This window comes from Maylandia zebra, linkage group LG17 (assembly GCF_041146795.1).
Source record: "Maylandia zebra isolate NMK-2024a linkage group LG17, Mzebra_GT3a, whole genome shotgun sequence".
Taxonomy (NCBI): Eukaryota; Metazoa; Chordata; class Actinopteri; order Cichliformes; family Cichlidae; genus Maylandia; species Maylandia zebra.
The window spans coordinates 24123326-24144369 of record NC_135183.1 but is presented as its reverse complement, the minus strand read 5'-3'; the positions used below and the strand labels follow the sequence as shown (position 1 = coordinate 24144369).

Here is a 21044-nt window from a genome sequence, read left to right as displayed (position 1 = left end):
AAGGCTCTGCCTTACTGCTCTCTCTCCCTGACTCAGGTGCTACCCTCCTTTTCTCCTTAGGAGCCAACTCCAATCACTCATCAGCACTGGAGTTCAGAAGCTGGGGAACAGTGCTATTTGGACCGTCTGGCAGTGTGTGTTAGCTGCTAGTGAGTAGTCATTTACTCTGACTAATTCCTTATACAGTTTCTTATTTTTGATGATGTGTTTTTGTTCTTGTCAGAAATAGGAGCGTAGCCTTCTGATTTTTTATTCTCTCACACCTACTGTGTAACCCCGTTTGAAAGCAGTATGCTGGTTTAATGAGAGGTCATTGTTCGGGTCATTGTTGACTTGTTGGCTGCTTTCAGTCAGATTTCTGCCAACTGACTGGTTTGTATTAGATATATACATCTTCTAATAAAGAAAAACAAATTGCATTCCACTCTCATAAAATCCAGAGCGACTTTTTGTGCTCATTTCCAGTTCTACGGTTTTATTCTTGGACTAACATCACTTTGCATCTCAGTTCAGGATAATCTTTGTTTACTTTATACCGGCCATATATATATATATATATATATATATATATACACATGCATATATATACCACTTCTGTCTCTGCCTGTAAATAGCAGTTTCCAGTTCACTCCTTCACGCAGTCTGTGCCATTTCGTATTCGGTTTAATGTGAATGTATCATAGAAGTGCTTAAACATAGTCTTTATCCTCTTGAAACATCAGACAGGTTAAATGTATTTAGAGTCAACACTCACTTTATTAGTTACACCTCACGCCGAACTGCCTTGCTTCTTTGCGGCTTAGGTTCAGCAAGCTTTTGCTTCTGTATTTGATGATAGCATTTGACGGTTGCTGTGGATTTGTGGGAAACGTCTTCCTGTTGCAAACCTTTTCTACAACATCCCAAAGGATTGTGATCTAGTGACTGCGGAGGCAACTTGAGCATTATGAACTAATAACTATGTTATGTTTAAGAAACTAATCTGAGCTTTCTGACATGAGTTGTCATTGCTAGACAATGGTGCACAACGATCAAAAGGAGAAAGACATAGTGTTGGGCTGTGGCAGCTGGTACAAATGGATTTAAAGCAGCTTTGATTGCTGGCTCGATCAATTTGTGAATTTTTTGATGTTAATCAGAACCTGCGCTTTCCTTTTACCCTGTTCTGGCAGAAAGCAAAATTTAAGACAACAGCTTGGATATTTCACGTCTCCTGACATCTAATTTTGGTGAGCCTGTGCATACTGTAGCCCCAGTTTCCTATTTTTAGGTGACTGGACAGACACCCAGTGTCGTCTTACTGCGGTAGGCCATCTGTTTCATCTGTGTTGTGTGTTCAGAGTTGCTTTTCCTGTGGTCCATGCTTGTAGCAAGTGGTTATGTGAGCTACCGTTTCCTTTCAATCAGCTCAAACTAGCCTGGTCGTTCTTTACTGACCTCTGCCACGAACATGGTGTTTCTGCCACCCACTAGATGTTTTCTTTTTTCCCTTTTTTCTTTAGGGCCATTCTCTGCAACCCCCTGGGATGATTGTGTGTGTGAAAAGCTTGTCTTGCTTGGTTTGGATGTCTGCAGGACCCCAAAGTTAAATGCTTTGGGTTTCTCCCACACAATTGACCGATAAGATATTTGATTCAACTTGCAGTTGAACAGAGTGAGACACTCAAAATGAAGACTCAGCTTCAGTTAAAAAACTTGTCTAACGGCACTGAGAATTTTATTAAAAGAAAAGAAAAGAAAAGTACATTTGATAGCTTTTGGACAGAAATGAGAGCTCCACTGTTTGCAAACTGAGATAAAATATTCACCCACATTTAAAGCCTCATTGCCTCTTGGTTCCAGTTGTCAGGCAACAGATTGCATCTTAACTGCAAGTTATTTATTCCACAAGAATGATACTTGGTGTATTTGATGGCTGGATGATTTTGTTTAGATGACTGTACTTTATTACCAAAAAAAAAGGTGGTTGTCACTACTGTCAGTCTCAATAGTAGCAGTAGGAAAGTAGATTTTAAAACAGTGAAGCCAGACTTGTGACAACTCCAAAAACACAGAGTTGGAAATAATCAATCCTGCCCTTCCAACTACACTCAGAGTTAAGAAAAAGAAGAGAATCAGTAGATAATAGGTTTCTCTTATCAGGATGTGATAGCGAAGCAGATCAACTGCTTAAATAATCCCAAAGTGATGAAACAGGTTCCTTTCTTCTTACTCACACCCAAATGAAGCTTGAAGTGGCAACATTTAGTTACTCCCTCAGAAAATGACAAATACTTAGAAGACACTTTGCATCCGTAATTTAATTGAAGTGCAAACGTCCTACCTGCCTTTATAAACCAAATTTTATACATTTGTAAAAATAATAACTTGGAAATCACTTTGCTAAAGCTTTCTTTCTGTCGTGGTTGTAAAGATTGCATTAGGGTGAATTGGCACCAAGTTCTGTTTTCAGCTCTTTCAGTTTAAGAGATGAATATCATTAAAGGCAATACTGAATGCTTACACTGAAATTTTTTCAGTTACATCGAAACCTTTAACAGCCTGTCTGTCAGAACCAGTGCAGTGCCCTCATATGAAACAGCACTGTAAATGGAAAATGTGAGCATAATAAGCAGTGACTGTGGCAAAGAACGAAAATACGGCCATCAGTCTTTTCTGTGGAGTGGTTTTCTTTAGTATGCCATTATCCTCATGGAGTGCTTTGGCGACAGTGCCAAATTACAACCTGCACTGTGGGAGCAGACAATAAATAGTTCCCATCAGGATACAACACATCACCAGAAAAACAAAGATGTGCACACATACTAACAATCACTTATGTAGTAAAACGAACATTCCTGTTTGAGATTATGCCTATCAAACCAGTTTTTTATTCAGGGATCCAGTAATTGTGAAATTCTTGGTTGTTAATTGGCAGATACCACTTTTTTCTGTTTATCTATTTTGCTTTATTCGGGTTTCTTTTCCCTTTGTTTCAGAAAATTCAGTAATCCTGATTATCAAAAGGAACACTTTTGAAATATTTCATTTGTTTATCACAGCAACTTTGAACATTACTTTTTGTAGTGTTAAATCAGCTTTGCACAAACTCTGCCCATTCAGTTTTGTCAAATATACCAATATATAAGTCTGATGTTGTCTGAGAAAGATGTTCAGCAGATTAGTGGTACAACTCAAATAAAGTGGACAAAAAAGCCATGTTAAACAAACAAGACACATTTCATTACTTTTCTTACACATTTTATTATTCATCCTAAATGACACCAGTATGGTGAAGAGCCATTATTCCTAAGTAAAACAAAGTTTGACAAAGCATACAGCTGACTTTGGATCAGGTGGCCATGAGCCATCCCTTAGTTGTGCTGCAGTCAGCCTTGACTTCCCATAATGAATGTTTCTACTGCACTCGCTCAGTCCGTTGTTCTGCCCCCATCCCCTCACCCCCAAGATGAAGTTTGGCGGGAAGTTTCTTTCTATTAAAAGGGAGTTTTGTCTTCCCACTGTCGCCAAGTGCTTGATCAATGGGAGTTGTCTGATTGTTGGGGTTTTTACCTTACAACATAAAGTACTTTGAGGTAACTATTGCTTTGATTTGGGGCTATATAGATAAAACTGAGCTGTTCCCATTCAAGCTGATACATCAGTGCATGCTTAGTTAAAACATTTTTATTAAGGCTAAAAAAAAGAAATCTAGAATTCAAGTCTCTGCTTTAGTGCTTGGTGGTTACAGTGTCCCGGCTTTTGACAGCACTGGTAATGAACATGAACGTGAAATCCTTTGCAGTAAGATTGAAACCTAAACCATCATAAAGAATATGATGAGGAAGGTGTTGGGTCTGTGTTTCCACAAGCCCCGCTAATTTAACTTATTCGTCACGAAGAAAACAAGACAGTCGATCGATCGATTATTTGCACAAGGGAGGCCTCGTCTGTGTCCACCACGGAAATGACCCCCAGATCTGACCTCCTCCTGCTACCTTTTATTGAGAGACAGTTCACACAAAACACGTCAGAACAAAGCCACGCCCCCTCGGTTCTAAGACAAAGCATTGTATGTATATGTGTGAACTTCTGTAAGAATGTGTGTGTGTGTGTGTGTGTGTGTGTGTGTGTGTGTGTGTGTGTGTGTGTGTGTGTCTGACTCAGACCTCTTGCTGACCAAAGGGTCGTAAACGCAGGAAGCTTACATCAAAAGAAGCAGATCTTCCAGATAGGATGTATCTGCAATAAAACATTACAGCCCCCCACCAGAACCTCGAGGATCTGGGGGGAAGGACAGTGGAATTTTTTTCATCAGAGTTGGCAAGCATAGAAATGACAACATTTAACAATTCACTCTAATAGAAGGCATGTTTGTTTTATTGTTGTTGTGTGTCTTTGTAAATTATGTGCAGTTGAATTTTTACAACTCCCATTTTAAATGTTATTTAGACGAGCAAAAAGAGTGGCAGGCTCAGCACTTCGATGTTATAATTGTGGTATTTATAATATCGTAGAGTTTTTAGTGTCTTATTAATACATGTGCCAGCTGTTGTTCTTTGGCGGTGAGTGAGGTGATGATTAACATGTTCAGAAGTTACACAGTACATGTGCAAGTACATGGATTTGCACACACACACAAAGCTGCAGTTAACCTTAGAGACATAGCGCTGCCTTCTGTCCGTTCACAAAACACCTGTGTGTAAAGTAAATACACCTGTTGTGTACAAAGAGCTTGGTGTAAGATTGAAGTCGTAGCACATTTTCAGTTTTCCTGTGAAAGCACAGTTTCTGATGGAGCCAGCAGAGCTGAGATTCACAGTCTTTACCGCGTGAGAGTAATAAATAATAATTTTATCTTCGCTCTGAGATGTTAATCTGGGGTTTAAGCAGTGACTGAGTGGCTTTGTTCTGAATTCAGACTGCTGGCCAATTCATCCTGGACCCCAGCTGATGTTTACTCAGGCTGAGCCAGCAGCTGCTCACACGATCTGCGTCAACTCAGTCATCTGACAAGGCGTGCACGCTGCCTCTGACATGCATCTGTCACAGCAGCAAAAGAAAAAAAAATCTAACTGATTCTGCTTCCTCTTTCCTTTTCTCCTCGTTTCCAGCATCTGCCTGGCTGCCCAGCATCGCCACAATGAATGAAAGTCGAAGGGAAGCACTGGCGGCGGCCGCCCCCGCGCCCACCACCGCCTCCTCCTCCACGGCTGGCTCCAACACCACCAACATGGCCGGCCCGGGCACAGGCGAGAAGGATGAAGCCTTCTCCAAGCTGAAGGACAAGTTCATGAATGAGCTGAACAAAATTCCATGTGAGTGTGTCTTTCTTTTCTCCAATCTGGCAGTGGGACAACTTGAGAGCTAAAGCATCAAGTGTATTTTATTTAATATATCTCTGGTTTCTGGTGTTAATTATACAGAATTACCCATTTTAAAACAGTCTTAGCCCTTATAAGATGCTTTTATAAGGTGTTATTGTTGATAACTGCTAAATTTCTTGGGGTTTCTTGGAACCTTTCTGATGTCATTTTAATACAAACCTCAAACTTCTGATTATGTATGAGGGGTTTGCAGACATGCAAAGGCGCCATTTGTGTCATATAATAATAAATATAAACTTTATTTATATAGCAACTTTCAAAATCAGAGTTACAGTGTTTCTCAACATTAAAAAGAGATTAAAATTAAATAAAATGAGCTATAGGAACACCGGAGATTAAAGTGAGGAATGTTTGAAATTTAAAATGGAAAACAACTTTATTAAAAGCAAATATATATTTAACTTAAATAAAAATGATCACGAAAAAAATGATAACATAGAAATAACTCAAAGTAGGGGACAGAAAAGGACTAATTGTAAAAATATGTAAATAGTATTTGCATAGCAATTTTTTTACTCAAGTTAAACACTCAAAGCCTCATTCACTAATTTACACATATTCATATAAGTGTTTTTTCCCCTTTTCAACCTAATATTCATTGACTCACACTGTGATGGACGCATCAGGGGCATCTCAGGGTTAAGCATCTTCCTCAAGGACACTTCAACATGTAGTATGGAGGAGCCAGTCGTCGAACTCGCAACCTTTCAGTTGATAAACAGCCCACTCTACCCTCTTGAGCCACAACCGTCCCCATGTCTTTAAGATGGACTTGAAAGATGACAGCAAGCTCACCAAAATATACATGCATATATCTTTAAAAGAGGTAAACGTTCTTTCGTATAAAATTATGAATCAAAGTCTCCAAGATTGAGCAACTGAATTGACCTGCTTATTCAGGCTGAAGTCGTTATCACAAATGATGCTGAGTTTTCTTTTGTTTTTTTAAATATTGACCCAACATTAAAGATGAGGACCTCGGGTCTGTTGTAGTGAGTCTGATAAATGCATCAAGCCACATAATGATTATGGTCATCTTATCCACATTTATCTGCAGGAAATTCTGTGGCACCAACCATTTAAAATCTTGGATTCAGTCGTTCAGTGCATTAAGTTCAGGACTGTCAAAGAGATACTTTCTGTCGTCCACATACAAGTGAAAACTCACAGTATGACTGTGGATGTCATGCTTCAGGGCTAACAGGTACAAACAGAACAGAAGAGGTCTAAGGACAGACCCCTGAGGTACTCCAGAGGTCATCCTCATAGATTACTATTACGTGCCAGTGACATCACTAAAACACCTACCTGTAAGTAAGAATAAACCTTAACTAGAAAAGCCTGAAAGCCCACCACTAAAACAAGTGTAAGGTTGCAAGTACAACCTTACCTTAGTTTGCATTTTGTACAGCATGGTAGATCATTTCAGCAGTTCTGTTGTAACTAATAAAAGGATGTCCAAAAACAAAACAAAAAAAAGAAATGTTGTAAACAGGCTTCCACCTGTTGGAAATTCCAGCAGATGTTCATTAAGGACATCAAGCAGATGGTCGCACCTCATGACGTTGCAAACGTCAGTGAAAGTTTTCTTTTTGGAAATATTTTTCAACCATAACACAAGATTTTAAATGGGCAATTAAACAACCGTCAATCAGTGAAAAACGAAGTTCTGTGTTGTGACACTAAATGTATCTTCTTAAAGCACTGGGTTTAATGGATAGATTACTCAAATACTCCTACTGTTAGAATTACTGACTCCTACATGCGATGCGCAATTTCTGTCAGAAATGTCAGATGCCATAAGAAGTAACAAATTGTCCTAACGGCAATCTGTATCGATAAAATAGTATAAAACGTTTTTTGTAAAAAAACACAATAAGTAAAATTCTGTTTTCGCAGTTAGTACCTATAATGACTTTTATTGTTTAAAATACAAACATCTGAGTGCATTCAGTAAGACTGTGCTGTAAGCATGACTAAAAAATGATTCAGCAGTGGTTGTGAGTGAGCATTTGCTGGTGACGCACAAAAAGCAGCCAGTGTCACCGATGACCTTGACGACAACTTCAAGTGAACCAGGCGGCCTGATTGTTTACTTATTCATTTGTTTTTGTGGCGCTTCTGAGTCAAAGTACTAACAACAGCATTTAACATTTAACACTGAATTGCCCAAAAAGGAGAAAGGCATAATCAAATTTGAAGAGTGGAATAAACATCTGGCAACAATAATTCAAGCGTTTGACACGATGCATCACCAAATTATGCGTAGCAGCCTTTATTATTTGCGGTTAGAGTTTCTGCTTTTCTGCCTCAGTAGAAAATTCATTCAGAACTCTATTTCTTTCTACGTAATACCTCCTTCTCTTCTTCTTTTATCACCAAACCTCTTCTTTCACATTTAAATGTGTTTTCTTTTTCTTTTTTTCCTGGAAAATTTTGGAGCATAAAGTTTTAGGGAAACAGTTATCATTGTGTTTCATTTTCTGATCGTGTTTGCATTCAGAAGAAATCTATATATAGACATATCCACGGGCTCACGTGGAAGTAATATCCTCTTCTTTGGAAGAGAAGCCCTGCTTCATCACCACCGACACAAACGGGAGTAGTCATATTCCCACATTGCAGAGATTTAATAGTGCATGAAAAATGTCACCTTCTACGGAGGAACATTTATTTGTTAAAGGCAGCATATTTGTGTGAAAAAATAATAAAAGCTATAATTTATATTCAAATATTTCTCATGGCTAAAACTACAGAGGATTTAGCTCCATGTGGGCTTAAATGAGACGCTGATGCAAAATGAAAACACATTTGTGGTGCGGTGGGTGAATGATTGGGATCAACGCTATTCAGTGTTGCGATTGGCTGAGGTTTATATCTCCCCTGGCTCGGCTTTAAACGTCTGTCACCGAAACCCACTGCAGTTCCAACACAACTGAAGCCTGACAGCTTCCTCATGTCTCATTAGGTTGTGGAGCAGATAACTCGTATTCATATCATTTTTAAATTTTGTACTTTGAAGAAGTAAATTATACCAACTTTGGTTTACCTCAGGCAAAATGAAAAGTTCACCAAAATCAGATCAGGGTCTTACTGCTGTTTTTTCTCACCTCCAGTCAAAAGCAGTGAGGGTATTTTTCTCTCTCTGTGGAATATCGATACTGTCTGGAGAAAGCCGGCTTGCTGCGTGCTCAGCACAGCCTCAGTGCTGTGGCTTCAGAAGATCTTCTTTGGGGATTATAGCCCAGTGTAAGACCTGCATGCTTTTAATAAAGGTGGTCACGTGGTAATAATGGTCTCACTGGCCGAACATGTTGAATTCTCTGTGGAAACAATATTGTCTTGGCCCATCTCTTTAAGCAAAATCTTTGTAAATGTTTATGAATTTAAGCAATTTAAGATATTTACAGCATGTTTTAAGATAATATTGTTTCAGTGTATTTATTATTACTCAATTAATCTGCTAACTCAGTAGTCTGTCTTCAGATTGGTTGTTTTGTTTGATCAGAAGAAGAAGAAGCAATAAAATAAAATGTAAAACCAAGAAAAGATTCAAATCCTGCCACAACCTTTATTTTTCCTGGATAAACATACTAAATACCATGACAAATGAATAATAAAGTAGAGTGGCAAACATCTGATTAAACTTTACCTGCTGCTGGTATATTTTTTAGAATCAAGTAGCTTAAACACTTTTTCATCTTTTTTTATTATTAGCTGTTCATTTTACACTTAAATTCAATAAATGAAGAAGACATATGTATTGTTTATCAATGCCTTTTTCAACTCCTATTGACAAGCCCGCCCCCTTTCCCTTTCATCCAGACTGATGTGCAAGTGTACCCATTCGTCAGGCCGCCACCACCACACAATTGGCCTTTGTGTTAAGGCCCAAAAGTTGGGTGTTGCTTAGTGCTCACACAGTGACAGCGTTATCCTGGATAAACCTCCGCCATGGCATTACTTGAGTAAATACATGACGCTGAGTCGTTCAAAAATAATGTTGTTACTCGTGAGCAATCCAGGCCTAGGGTAAATACACTCTCTGTTCTAAAGACGTCAGACACAAATCTAAGAACACACATGAATGTGAGGGTGTTAAAACTGACCGTGATAGCCCAGAGGGAGATTCTTATGTTGAGGACAGGCTTAAAAATCTTGGAAATACACTTGTGAAACATATTTTGGTATATTAATGCATCAGAAAATTGGAACTAGTGGAGGTAAACTGAATGTTTAAAATGTCAATTAGTTTTAAATATTGATTATTGCTCTTTTTTAACAAACATTTGAAAAAGTTGGTATGTGCTTTTTCTTAATAATGGTAGAATTTAATGTATTTGTACATTAAATTCTACCATTTGTTAACAAATTGCTGGTTTTTGCAGAGTTGCACAGTTCAGACAGATGTTGATTTATTATAGCAGCAGAATACAGAGTTGTGTCTCTGGGCTTTAAACATATCATTCCTGCAAATATCTGACATATAAATTGAGAAGTGGTAACCAGACATGGGCAGTAACGCGTTACTGTAATCCGATTACTTTTTTCAAGTAACGAGTAAAGTAAGGGATTACTATTGCAAAAACGGTAATTAGATTACCGTTACTTTCCCGTAGGAACGCTGCGTTACTGCGTTACTAAAACCGTGATTTCTTTTTGCGAGAATGTCTCATGACAATGACGTAAGCGAGTGTGATGTTCCTGACAACAGCTGTGTGCAGATCAACAATGGATAATATATCGAGTGCGTGGAAGCGTGGAAGTACTGACCTTACTTGACAAAAACATAGGTGTCCGTTGTGCGTAGGAAGAAAACGTCTTTTTACAGCGAAAAAAACCCCTTAACTTCCAAGCAAGCACCGAGTGCGCTACGACGTAATGGGAAATTCACAGAGAAACTCGTGGATTCTTCAACTGACTGCTGCGGCACACCTGCACCAGGTTAAACCTCCGCCTACCCAACTCCTGCTTTACAGGTGAAAATAGAGCAACAGGACCACTGAGTCTTTGACTTTATTTATTTTCTGCTGTGTTTCACTTGCATCTATTTGAAAGAGTGAGTGTAAACACACACAAAAAATTATTTTATGTGCTGGAATGTGCAGAAAAAAGGTTTAAATGTTAAACTAATTTATTCAAGTCAGAGAATGTTGCATATAATTAAATTTTTGCTTGATACATAAAGTTAAAAGATTAAAACTAATAAAACAAGTTTAAAAAAAGAGACTTTTTCATTTGATTATATTTTGTATGACGGATTATGCAGAAAAAGTAGAATTGGGCTGAAAGATCTATCACTTTATCACCTATTCAGGTTGTAAATCGTGTTTTTAAAAAGTAACTAAGTAACTAAGTAATTAATTACTTTTGAAAATAAGTAATCCGTAAAGTAACAGGATTACTTTTTAGGGGAAGTAATCAGTAATTAAATACTGATTACTTTTTTCAAGTAACTTGACCAACACTGGTCAATCAATCAATCAATCAATCTTTATTTATAAAGCACTTTTCATACAGAGAAAATGTAGCACAAAGTGCTTTACATAGTTAAAAGCAGCCCACCCCACCCTCCAACTCACTCCCCACACTCTCAATACACATATATCCCCCCACCCACACACACATACACACACGCGCACACTTAAAGAGTAAAAATTGGGCTGGGCTCGCATGAGCCAAGTGAGGAAACACTATAACAGGGAGCCGTCTGCACCGGGAGCCGGTCACAGACCGCAGCCTCCAGGCTGGGCACACAGCAGGAGGGAGGCAAAGGAGCCCCCCAGCCAGGCTGAGAGGACCCCAGAGACCCAGCAGCCACGGTCAATAACAGCCCCGGTGCAGAGAGCGCCCTCCGAGGAAACACTGGAGATATGACGCAATACAATATATATAGGGTAAAATGATAAAATAAATAAGAACAGGATACAATATAAATATAAATAGAATAAGAAGATTAAAAAATGAATAAGAATAAAATCAAACAAATATTAGGTAAATCCTAAATTAATAATAGAATAACAGGATAGAATAAATAAGCATAAAATAAATAAACGCTAAGTAAAAGCTAAATTAAAAAGGTGGGTCTTGAGCCTGTTCTTGAAAACATGTACGTTCTCTGCGGCCCTGAGCTCCTCCGGCAGGCTGTTCCACAGACGAGGACCATACCACTGAAACGCTGCCTCTCCGTGAGTATGTGTCCTGACTTTAGGGACAATCAAAAGGCCAGTACCAGAGGACCTCAGGGTCCGCGAGGGTTCGTATGGTAAAAGCAGATCTGAGAGATAGGAAGGCCCAAGACCATTAAGACATTTAAAAACCAATAAAAGAACTTTAAAATCGATCCTGAAACACACGGGGAGCCAGTGCAGCGATTCTAAAACCGGTGTAATGTGGGCCCGCCCTCTGGTCTTCGTCAGCACACGAGCTGCCGAGTTTTGCAAGAGTTGTAAAGTTGAAATATTCTTCTTAGGAAGACCAGAGAGCAGGGCATTACAGTAATCAATGCGACTGGTAATAAAAGCATGCATCAGCATCTCCGTGTTGGCCCGAGAGAGAATAGGGCGGACTCTGGCTATATTTTTTAGATGATAAAATCCAATTTTAGTTACATGTTTAATATGTGGGATAAAACCAAGCTCAGAGTCAAAAATAACACCCAGGTTTTTCACTTGTAGCGAAGGACATAGTGAAAATGCCTCTAATTTAGACAAGAGTTTCTCTCTCTGAGCCTCAGGACCGACAATTAAAACTTCAGTTTTGTCCTGGTTAAGTTGTAAAAAGTTTTCTGCCATCCAAGATCTTATATCCAAGATACAGTTAAAGAGGGCATCCATTTGTCTGGTGTCATCAGGAGACACGGAGATGTACAGCTGCGTGTCATCAGCGTAACTGTGGAAGTTCACTCCATGCCTCCTGATGACACCGCCGAGAGGGAGCATATACAAATTAAAAAGTACAGGGCCTAGAACCGACCCTTGAGGCACACCACATGTCATTTTATGGATCTTAGAGGAGCATGTATCCATACTCACCATAAAAGATCTGTCAGAGAGATAGGAAGTGAACCAGTTGTGTACAGCACCAGAGAGGCCCACCATGTGTTTCAGTCTGTTTAAAAGAATAGCATGGTCTACTGTATCAAAGGCTGCGCTTAGATCCAGTAGCACCAGGACTGAGAGCTTTTGGGAGTCCCAGTTACATCTAAGATCATTTAAAACCTTTAGGAGAGCCGTCTCTGTGCTGTGGTTCACCCTAAATCCAGACTGGAATATCTCCAGGATCTGTCTATCATTGAGAAAATCAGTAATCTGAGTAAAAACAAGTTTTTCTAAGACTTTACTTAAAAATGGTAAGTTGGATACAGGTCTGTAGTTATTAAAATCATTACAATCCAAATTGCTCTTCTTCAGAAGGGGCCTCACTGGTGGTAACTAAGTATTTCCCTGGAGCTTACCGGTGGATGGTGGGGGCATTGAAACACACACAGCAATGCTGGACAGAAGCAGCACTGACATGTCGTATGAGACGTTAACGATTTTAAAAAATCACAGTGATGATGTAGAAATCTGGGGGGAAAAAACTCGCGTTTTAAATATGATACACTTGGTATTACAGGGTTAAATGGACTGCCAACTTAAGAAGGGATTTACATGTTTAGTTATTAGGATTCTATTATTAGATTTTGATATTATTATTATTGTTCATGGCTGAACTGTTTCCAAAGGCCAAGTGTAACTTTCACCTAAACAGTGCTCATGAACAGCAGAGGACTTCCCATTACTTATCATTCGCAGTAACCCAGAATTGCTGTTTATGCATATTCAAAACACTAGCATCCATTAGAACTACCCTGGCTGCTTGTGCTACACAAGATGATGTTTTTTGTAGATGTTTTCAGCAGCACATGATCAAATAATTGGGCAGTACTCCAGATGTGACAGAGCAATCAGCTCACAACATCAATCAGGACAAAATGGGAACATGCAGGGCATTTTCTGGAAAGAGAAAATTGTTTTAGCCATTTTGGAGGCATGTAATCAGCATGGTCAGACCAATGAGTCAAAGCTACCACACAGTAATTTAATTTTACTAACCTCCTCAGTTTAAATCTTATATGTCTAGGTGCAGTGCAGCAGTATTAACCAGAACACGTGTATTGCCAAATGAAGGTACTTTGAGTAGCTTTAAGAAAACTAGAATCCGTTGAGTAGCTTTGCTGTAGTTTAACTTCCTCCAGTGCAAATAACTCATAGATTGCAAAGCTTTCCTTTCTTTCCCCAGTCCTTTTGCAAAAATACCCATCTGAGCTACAGTTTTTCCAAATGATCAAGCCTTCACATCCTCATAAATATGAGCACACACGTCCAAACACACATTAAACCACACTCCGACTTCTGATTGAACACAGCAGCTGCCTCCAAGGAACCCAGTGCATTGAATTTCTTTGTAGGTTTTCTAAACACCCAAGCCTCTACTTCCTGATAACAATTAACCTCTGAACACAGAGGCTGTTTGATCCATGGCTGCTGGCTCCACCAAGCTATTAGTCCAAATAACACAGACAAGCGACTGACATTTCAGGAAAATTAATAATAAAGATCATATTTTTTCTTTTCTTTTATTCTCCTTTTAGACAGTCTTAATTTCATCTAAAAAACACTTACATTGTTAGCAGGTACAAAAAATCAAGATGTCTTATTTAACATTTCCCTGGTTACCATAAGAATAATATAATATTTTAGTGTCTTTATTTTTCAGTAAAAAGTAACTTAAGGTGACTGATGCTGTAAATAGGCGCTCTGTAAATACAACTGTGTTGAACTGAAGAGCTTGTGCACTCTCTTGAGCTGACTCTTTGACTAAAAGCCTTCTGTGATAGCACAACTTTGTCTCTATGTTTGAGCCTAATAGAGAAAAGTGTCATAAAGCTCATGGCTGCAGCTAAAAGACTACAAGACTGAAATACATCATGCTGTAATCTGATAGGAGGCTAAAGAAAATGTTTTAAACTGTCTCAACTTCTTTGACTCCGTGGCAGCTCACATTCAACAGACAGCAGAGTTTATTAAAGGGGATTACGGTGGTGGATCAGCGGAGCTATTCATCTCTGCCTCCCTACTGCTCTGGCAACAATCCTCGCTGCCTACTCTCTGCCCTCGCTTTACAAAAGTTTGCCCATCAGGGCTGGTCCAACCACAGCCTGATCAGTGCTCAACCACCAGCAGCCTCTTTCTCTGAGAACATCAGCTCTCTGGGAAACAGATCCTCTGTATTCTCACATATGCACATATCTGAGAAAGTTTCTGGATCATTACCCCGAGAGATCAAGGTAGTGATGAGGGCGACATTTAGAGCTCAAATGTATTTTATGAGTCTCTGTGCTGAAGCTTTGTTGCTATGAAAGGCAATTAAACATTCACAAACCCTCACTCAAATGGTGATTTTTTTTATTTTAGTAGCATTCAGTAACCACAGCTCCAATGCCATTTTGATGAGAATATAATGCTGAATTAATAGCATTGGACATGTTCTCAAAGTTACTGAATCCTAACAAAATCTGAACTGATCAGGTGTCACATCAAGACCACCTGCCTAATATTGTGTTGGTCTTTCTTTTGCTGCCAAAGCAGTCCTGACCCGTAAAGGCTCCACTAGACATTTGAAGTTGTGCTGTGGTACCTAGCATCAAGATGTTAGCAACAGATGCGTTAAGTCCTGTAAGTTGTGAGGTGAGGCCTCCATAGACCAAACGTGTTTGTCCAGCTCATCCCACAGATGCTTGATTGGATTGAGATCTTTGGTGCCCAAGTCAACACCTCAAACTCCTTAATAATAACCTTTCCATGAAAGGGTGTCCGTGGTCTGTGAAATGGCTTAGGTAGGTGGTACACATCAAAGTAACATCCATGTGGATGGAAGGACCCAAGGTTTCCCAGAAAAATATTGCCCAAAGTGCCATACCGCCTCTGCTGGCTTGACGTCTTCCCATAGTGCATCCTGGTGCCAGGTGTTCACCAGGAAAACAGGGCACATGCACCCTGCAATCCATTGGATGTTAAAGAAAATGTGATTCATCACCACCTTCATCACATCAAAAGCAGCTAGCATGTCTTCCCTCTTGTTCTGATTGTTCCTGATTTCATCTGTTCTTCCCTCAAATGGTGAAACAGGTTTGTTGTTTCAGCTGTTTTCTTACCTGTTTAGCAAAGTAGCTCCTGTTTCATTATGTAAGCTGATATGCAACTCTCACTCTCAGACATGCCTCGGCTTATCTTGTTATTGTGTGTGCTGGCAAATGCTATATCTTTGATATCAGGATATGTGCTGATAATATGACAGCCTTCAAAAATAGTTTCATAAGATACCTGAGGGACCAATCCTGCCAACTGGTGGGGTTCAGCTTGTTCTGGGGTTTGGCAGAAATAAGGAAAGCCAAAGACATCTAGAGTCATCAAATAATTCTGAAGAGTAAACAATGATAGTCTGGCACCCATCAATGCTTGTTTTATGTTAGTGGATCAGAATTTTCTTGTAGAAAACTGAATAAAAGGCAGGAAAGAAAAGCATTTCCTAATTTGACCAAATTACAAAGATGTAGACTTGCTGATTTTAAATTAAATCGCATGTAAAGGTACTCTGAGTGCAGGGTTCATTTTAATCAGCTTCCACCTATTGCATAGGTAGTCATTGTTGCAGAACGCTGGATGATGCTCCCTGCTGCAGATGTATTGTTTCCTTAAACGAGCCACAGCGGGGAAAAGGGCATGGACTCGTAGGCATAACAAGATATAATACCAAGGTTAATTGACCAACAGGGTCCTGTCTTATTGGATTAGTGTGGCTATAACACAGATGCAATATAAAACTTGCATACACACCCCACCCTTTTAAATCTATCGCTCCAGCTCTGTCCATTTGTGAAGCTTCTCTCTCTAATGTAAAGTGCTTTGTATTTCCAAGGAGCAAAGAGACGAATTCAACAGAAGCCCTTTTAATTATAGAATGAGTCAGAACAGAGACATCATAGCATCTTTATCTTTACTACAGCAAAGGAAATGTGAGGCATCTATAAATGGCATCTATAATTTAAAAAACAAAACAAGTTGTAATAAATAATAATTCTTAATAATTTTTTAAATATTCTCAAACTTTCATGGTCAGTGTCTATAGTTTCTGTTCCTGTGTTTCTGATGTTTTTTCTTTGTCTTCTGTGCACCACTGTGTCTCCTTCCTTGTATTTCTGTCTTCCAGTCTCATATCAGTCTCTAGTCACTTCCTATTTTATTTTGCTAATTAATTTTTTGTATGACATTGGGTGCTTTGTTTCTCAATGGAGAATCCACTGGATTAGTAACATTACTGGATTTTAACGTATCTCTGATGAGGTTTTGTTCCCCCCTTTAGTTTAGTCTTCACAATATTATTTTGGAAATTGACTGGATGCTCCGTAATTTAACTGATTTAACGTAATATAACTTCCCATCATTCTCATCTGCTCTGTGGACCTTGATGTGGACTCTAAAAATATTGCATATTTTTAGGTGATGTGGAGCACTTCTGGTGTAATCACAAGCACTGACTAGAGTGTGTACTTCGGCCTAATGGTTTCAGCCTATACTTTGCCTCCTTACAGTTCCTCATACATACAAATAGCCCATAGTCTATGGACCCTACTTCCATAACCTGTGGGGTTCTGCAAGGTTTAGTCCTAGGTCCTGTATTATTTTCTTTCTACATTCTTCCTTCACTTGGTAGCACTTGATCTTTTAATAACATTTCTTATCATTTTTATGCATCATTTTTTAGACCTCACCATCTGTCCAACCTAGATGACTGTTTATCCCAAATTATTAACAGTCTCTCCAATAATTATCTTGCGTTAAATTCCAACAAGACTGAGGTGACGATTATAGCTCCTCCTGAACTAGATCCAAATATCAGCTAAAGGTTTGCTTCCTTCTGTTCATCTGTTATATAAAGCATTCATAATCTTGGTGTAATATTTGATTCTTTTCTTAGCTTTGACTCTCATCAAAAATATATTTTACATTACTGTTTCTTTTTAACGAAGCTTTTGTTGAGATTTGTGATGATAGTTTTGTATTGCTATTGACTGCATTTTAATTTTATATTGTTTTGTTGTGATTACTGCTCATTTTTATTTTGATTGTGCAGTGGTTTGAAACTACACATCTGTGAAAAGTGCTTTTCAAATACTGATTTGTTATTTGTCTGCCTTTGTTTCTCTCCCCTGTTTTTTCTCGTTGTTTTGTTTTGTTTTTTATTTTTTTTATTTTGAACAACTTCTTTAGTTTGATGTGCTTTTGTGTCACTTTCAAAACGTACATGTACTTTTTGTAGCCATGGCTCTGATAGGACTAGCATTATTGCAACACAACATTAAAGAAGATCCTGTGCCTTGAATGCACAGGCAGCATAGAAAAAAATTATTTACAAATCAGTCCATTAACCTTTAATTGTCTTTATTTGTAGACTGACTACAATGGTTTTCCATGATTCAAAATCACACACTGGATGGCACAGTTCCTCAGTTCATATGCAGACTGCTTCTTCTGCTCCTTTTAGTCACTTTTCTTCTAATTGGCTCTCCTTCATAAGCAACAGGTTTGAACAAAAGGTGGGTGTGGCTTCTGTGCCAGTGTGACCAAACTGGGGACATTCATTTTAACTGATATCATACAGACAGACAGAGCCTGTCTGGAAGTTTTGACTTACAGGAATTACTTGTGCATATGCTGACATTTACATTTGAAACTGTGGCTATGTTTACAGTATTAGATTAGATTAGATTAGATTAGATTAGATTAGATAGAACTTTATTAATCCCTCGGGTGGGTTCCTCTGGGAAATTCGATTTCCAAAAAAGCACAGCACCGACAGAAGTTACAGAGTTACAGAATATTATATATATATATATATATATAATACACACACACACACACACACACACACACACACACACATATATATATATAAATACAGAGACAATATAAATAAAATATACGAAGGGGATAAATAGAATAAATAGGAATAAAAATAAAAATACAAGTGAATTGCACATTTCAAGTATTGAGTCTATTGCACTGTTGACTATTTACAAAAGTATTGCACAAAAGGTATTGCACAGTGAGGTGAAGAGGCACTACAGCTTAGTTGTTCCCCCCTCCTTTGTCCTCCTGTTTCCCCTCCCTCTCGCCTCCAGGGAGGAGTTAAACAGTTTGATGGCGTGTGGGACAAAGGAGTTTTTAAGTCTGTTAGTTCTTGTCTTTGGGAGAAGCAACCTGTCACTGAACAGACTCTTCTGGTTGTTAATGGCCGTGTGCAGAGGATGTCTGGCATTGTCCATAATGTCCATCAGTTTCTTTAATGTCCTTTTCTCTGCCACTGTCACCAGAGTGTCCAGCTTCATGCCGACCACAGAGCTATATGCAAATGCATATGAAAGAAAATAAGAAAAAGCACTTAAGCCCTAAAACATACAGTTAGAATGCATTAGCTAAAGGCATTTACAGAAAGTTGATATGCATTTTTCTTTTCTCATGAGGCTCTATTGATGCTATTCACTGTAGCAAACCACCACATACTGTCAGAATGACTCACAGTCCTGCAGTAGTTTATACTCCTTTCTATGGAGTCGGTTTTAGAACACCTACAGTGTGTGTAAATGTCAGCCAGTGAAGCATGAGTTTTTCCTTTTATGTTGAGGTTATTGCTCTTTGACTGCGAAAAAATGATCTCTAATAATATCTTCTTAAAACCCAGCATGGTAATGTGTCAGAGAAATCATCAGAATATTTTGAGCTCAAGTTTTGTACCAGATTGTGTTTCACTATTCTAGCAGGATGTAGATCTGTCACTCAGAGCCCTTTGATATGATTAAACAAATCTCAAAAATGTAACAAAATTTACAATCTGCACATCTTCATTTTCATCTTGTTAATGATTAGAGATGTGAAGGCAGATGTACAAAGATGAACTACATGACTCAGTGTCTAAAGGACTTTGAAGGTGTCTCACTGTTTAGGGCTCTGCTTTACTGGCATGCTGTTCTGTTGACGGAGCTGAAAAGTGATTTCAGCCTTCAGGAACAGCAAACATGGATCTCATCATGCGCAACCCACCCATTAGAGAAACTCCATTTTCCATGCCATGTTGCATGGCGGAACGAGAGATAAGTGTTGGGAGTTGAAGTGTTGAAGTGCGTGTGCTGGCAACACTCCCTCTTGCTCTCTCCCTTTCACTTTCTCGCTCTATTTCTCTCTTGAGAAAAGACACTCACACAATGTAGTTAATTAGGAAATGCTTTTATTGCTTTCTGGGACTCAGGTTCCTTTAATTAAGGAACACAGAAGTGCCTTTCACTGGAGGACGCATGCTTGATGAATAAGATAAGGGCTGGTTCCATGCGTTGATTGGACTGTTAGCGCCTAAATGACATTCCATCAGGCATTTTGAGTGTCGATGAAATGCCAGAATGACAGTAAGCATTTGGAATTGGGGGGGGGAAAAGGTTTTACTCTGTATATATTCAGTCTTGCTTCCGTTTGGGGGAAAATCCACATTTTTAGTTTTAGTTATTGTTATCGTTGTGATCTGCCAGCTTGTAATACAGACTTGTCACGTCTCTGACACTTCCATTACAATACTGTCTCCTTAGCTTACTTCCTGTTTGCATTTACACATGTAAGCTAGAAGTACCTGTTCAGATGCTAAAAAATACCACTATATATTCTAATAAGCTTCTAGCAAACTATAGAGCAGGGGTGGGAAACTCCAGGCCTCAAGGGTCGGTGTCCTGCAGGTTTTAGATATCACCCTGGGTCAACACACCTGAATCAAATGATTAATTCATTACCAAACTTCTGGAGAACGTCGGGAAATGTTGAGGTGGTAATTTAGCCATTTAAATGAGCTGTGTTGGATCAAGGACACATCTAAAACCTGCAGGACACCGGGCCATGAGGCCTGGAGTTCCCACGGTCCTCCTATAAAGGTACAACTTGCAAAAGATGTTTAATTTCTTTATATTTTGCTTAAAAAAGGGGGAAATAGGTGCAGTGATTTATTGAAACATCTGCAAGCATACATAGAAATACAGTATATAAGGCAAACGGTGAGTTTGTACTATTCTAACCAGTTTGAAAGTCAATATTTGGCATGATCACATTATGAATGCTTCTTAAAAGACATTCAAAGCTCTTCTTGGGTTGTTGGATGTCTTTTTTTTGTCCATTCTCTATTAAGATGATCTCACACTGCTTGGATAGCGTTGTTCCAGGGTCCGGGGAGACCAGTCCATGACTGATGGTGATGATGTTTTATTGCTCACTGATTATAGTTTGAAGCAGCAATCAAGCAGCAATTTATCTGGATCTGTTGCCACTTTTTTTCAGCCCAGTTCCATTAATTTGGCAAACCTTCTTCCAGTTTCTTGTCTGTGTCTGTTACATGTAGACACAACACTGGTTCATCCCTTTAGTTAGGTGGCTTTTTTAAGCTTAACAATGATCTATGAATCATTTAAGGGTCTTAACAACCAAACAAAACACAAAAACCTTTCTTCTGACAAAGGTAAAGTACAAGAAACTGAATGAAAACAAGAAATTCAGTCTGAACTTAAGAAAGCATGGAGAACTATTCCTCAAGACCACTTTT

At 38.8% G+C, this 21044-nt stretch overlaps 1 protein-coding gene across 6 annotated transcripts in view; it reads left to right on the top strand.

Moving 5' to 3' along the window:
* The window catches only part of syt1a (synaptotagmin Ia), a 218432-nt gene that overhangs the window by 145837 nt on the left and 51551 nt on the right, over positions 1-21044 (top strand). For 4 of the 6 annotated variants that reach the window (XM_004548430.5, XM_076875466.1, XM_024805715.2 and 1 more), the window contains one exon: positions 5094-5297. In XM_004548430.5, the coding sequence (XP_004548487.1) occupies positions 5123-5297 (175 nt within the window). In that variant the 5' untranslated portion in view covers positions 5094-5122. Of the gene's footprint in view, positions 1-60; positions 150-5093; positions 5298-21044 lie in introns of all 6 variants that reach the window. The other 2 variants (XM_076875464.1, XM_076875465.1) reach the window with 1 other exon arrangement.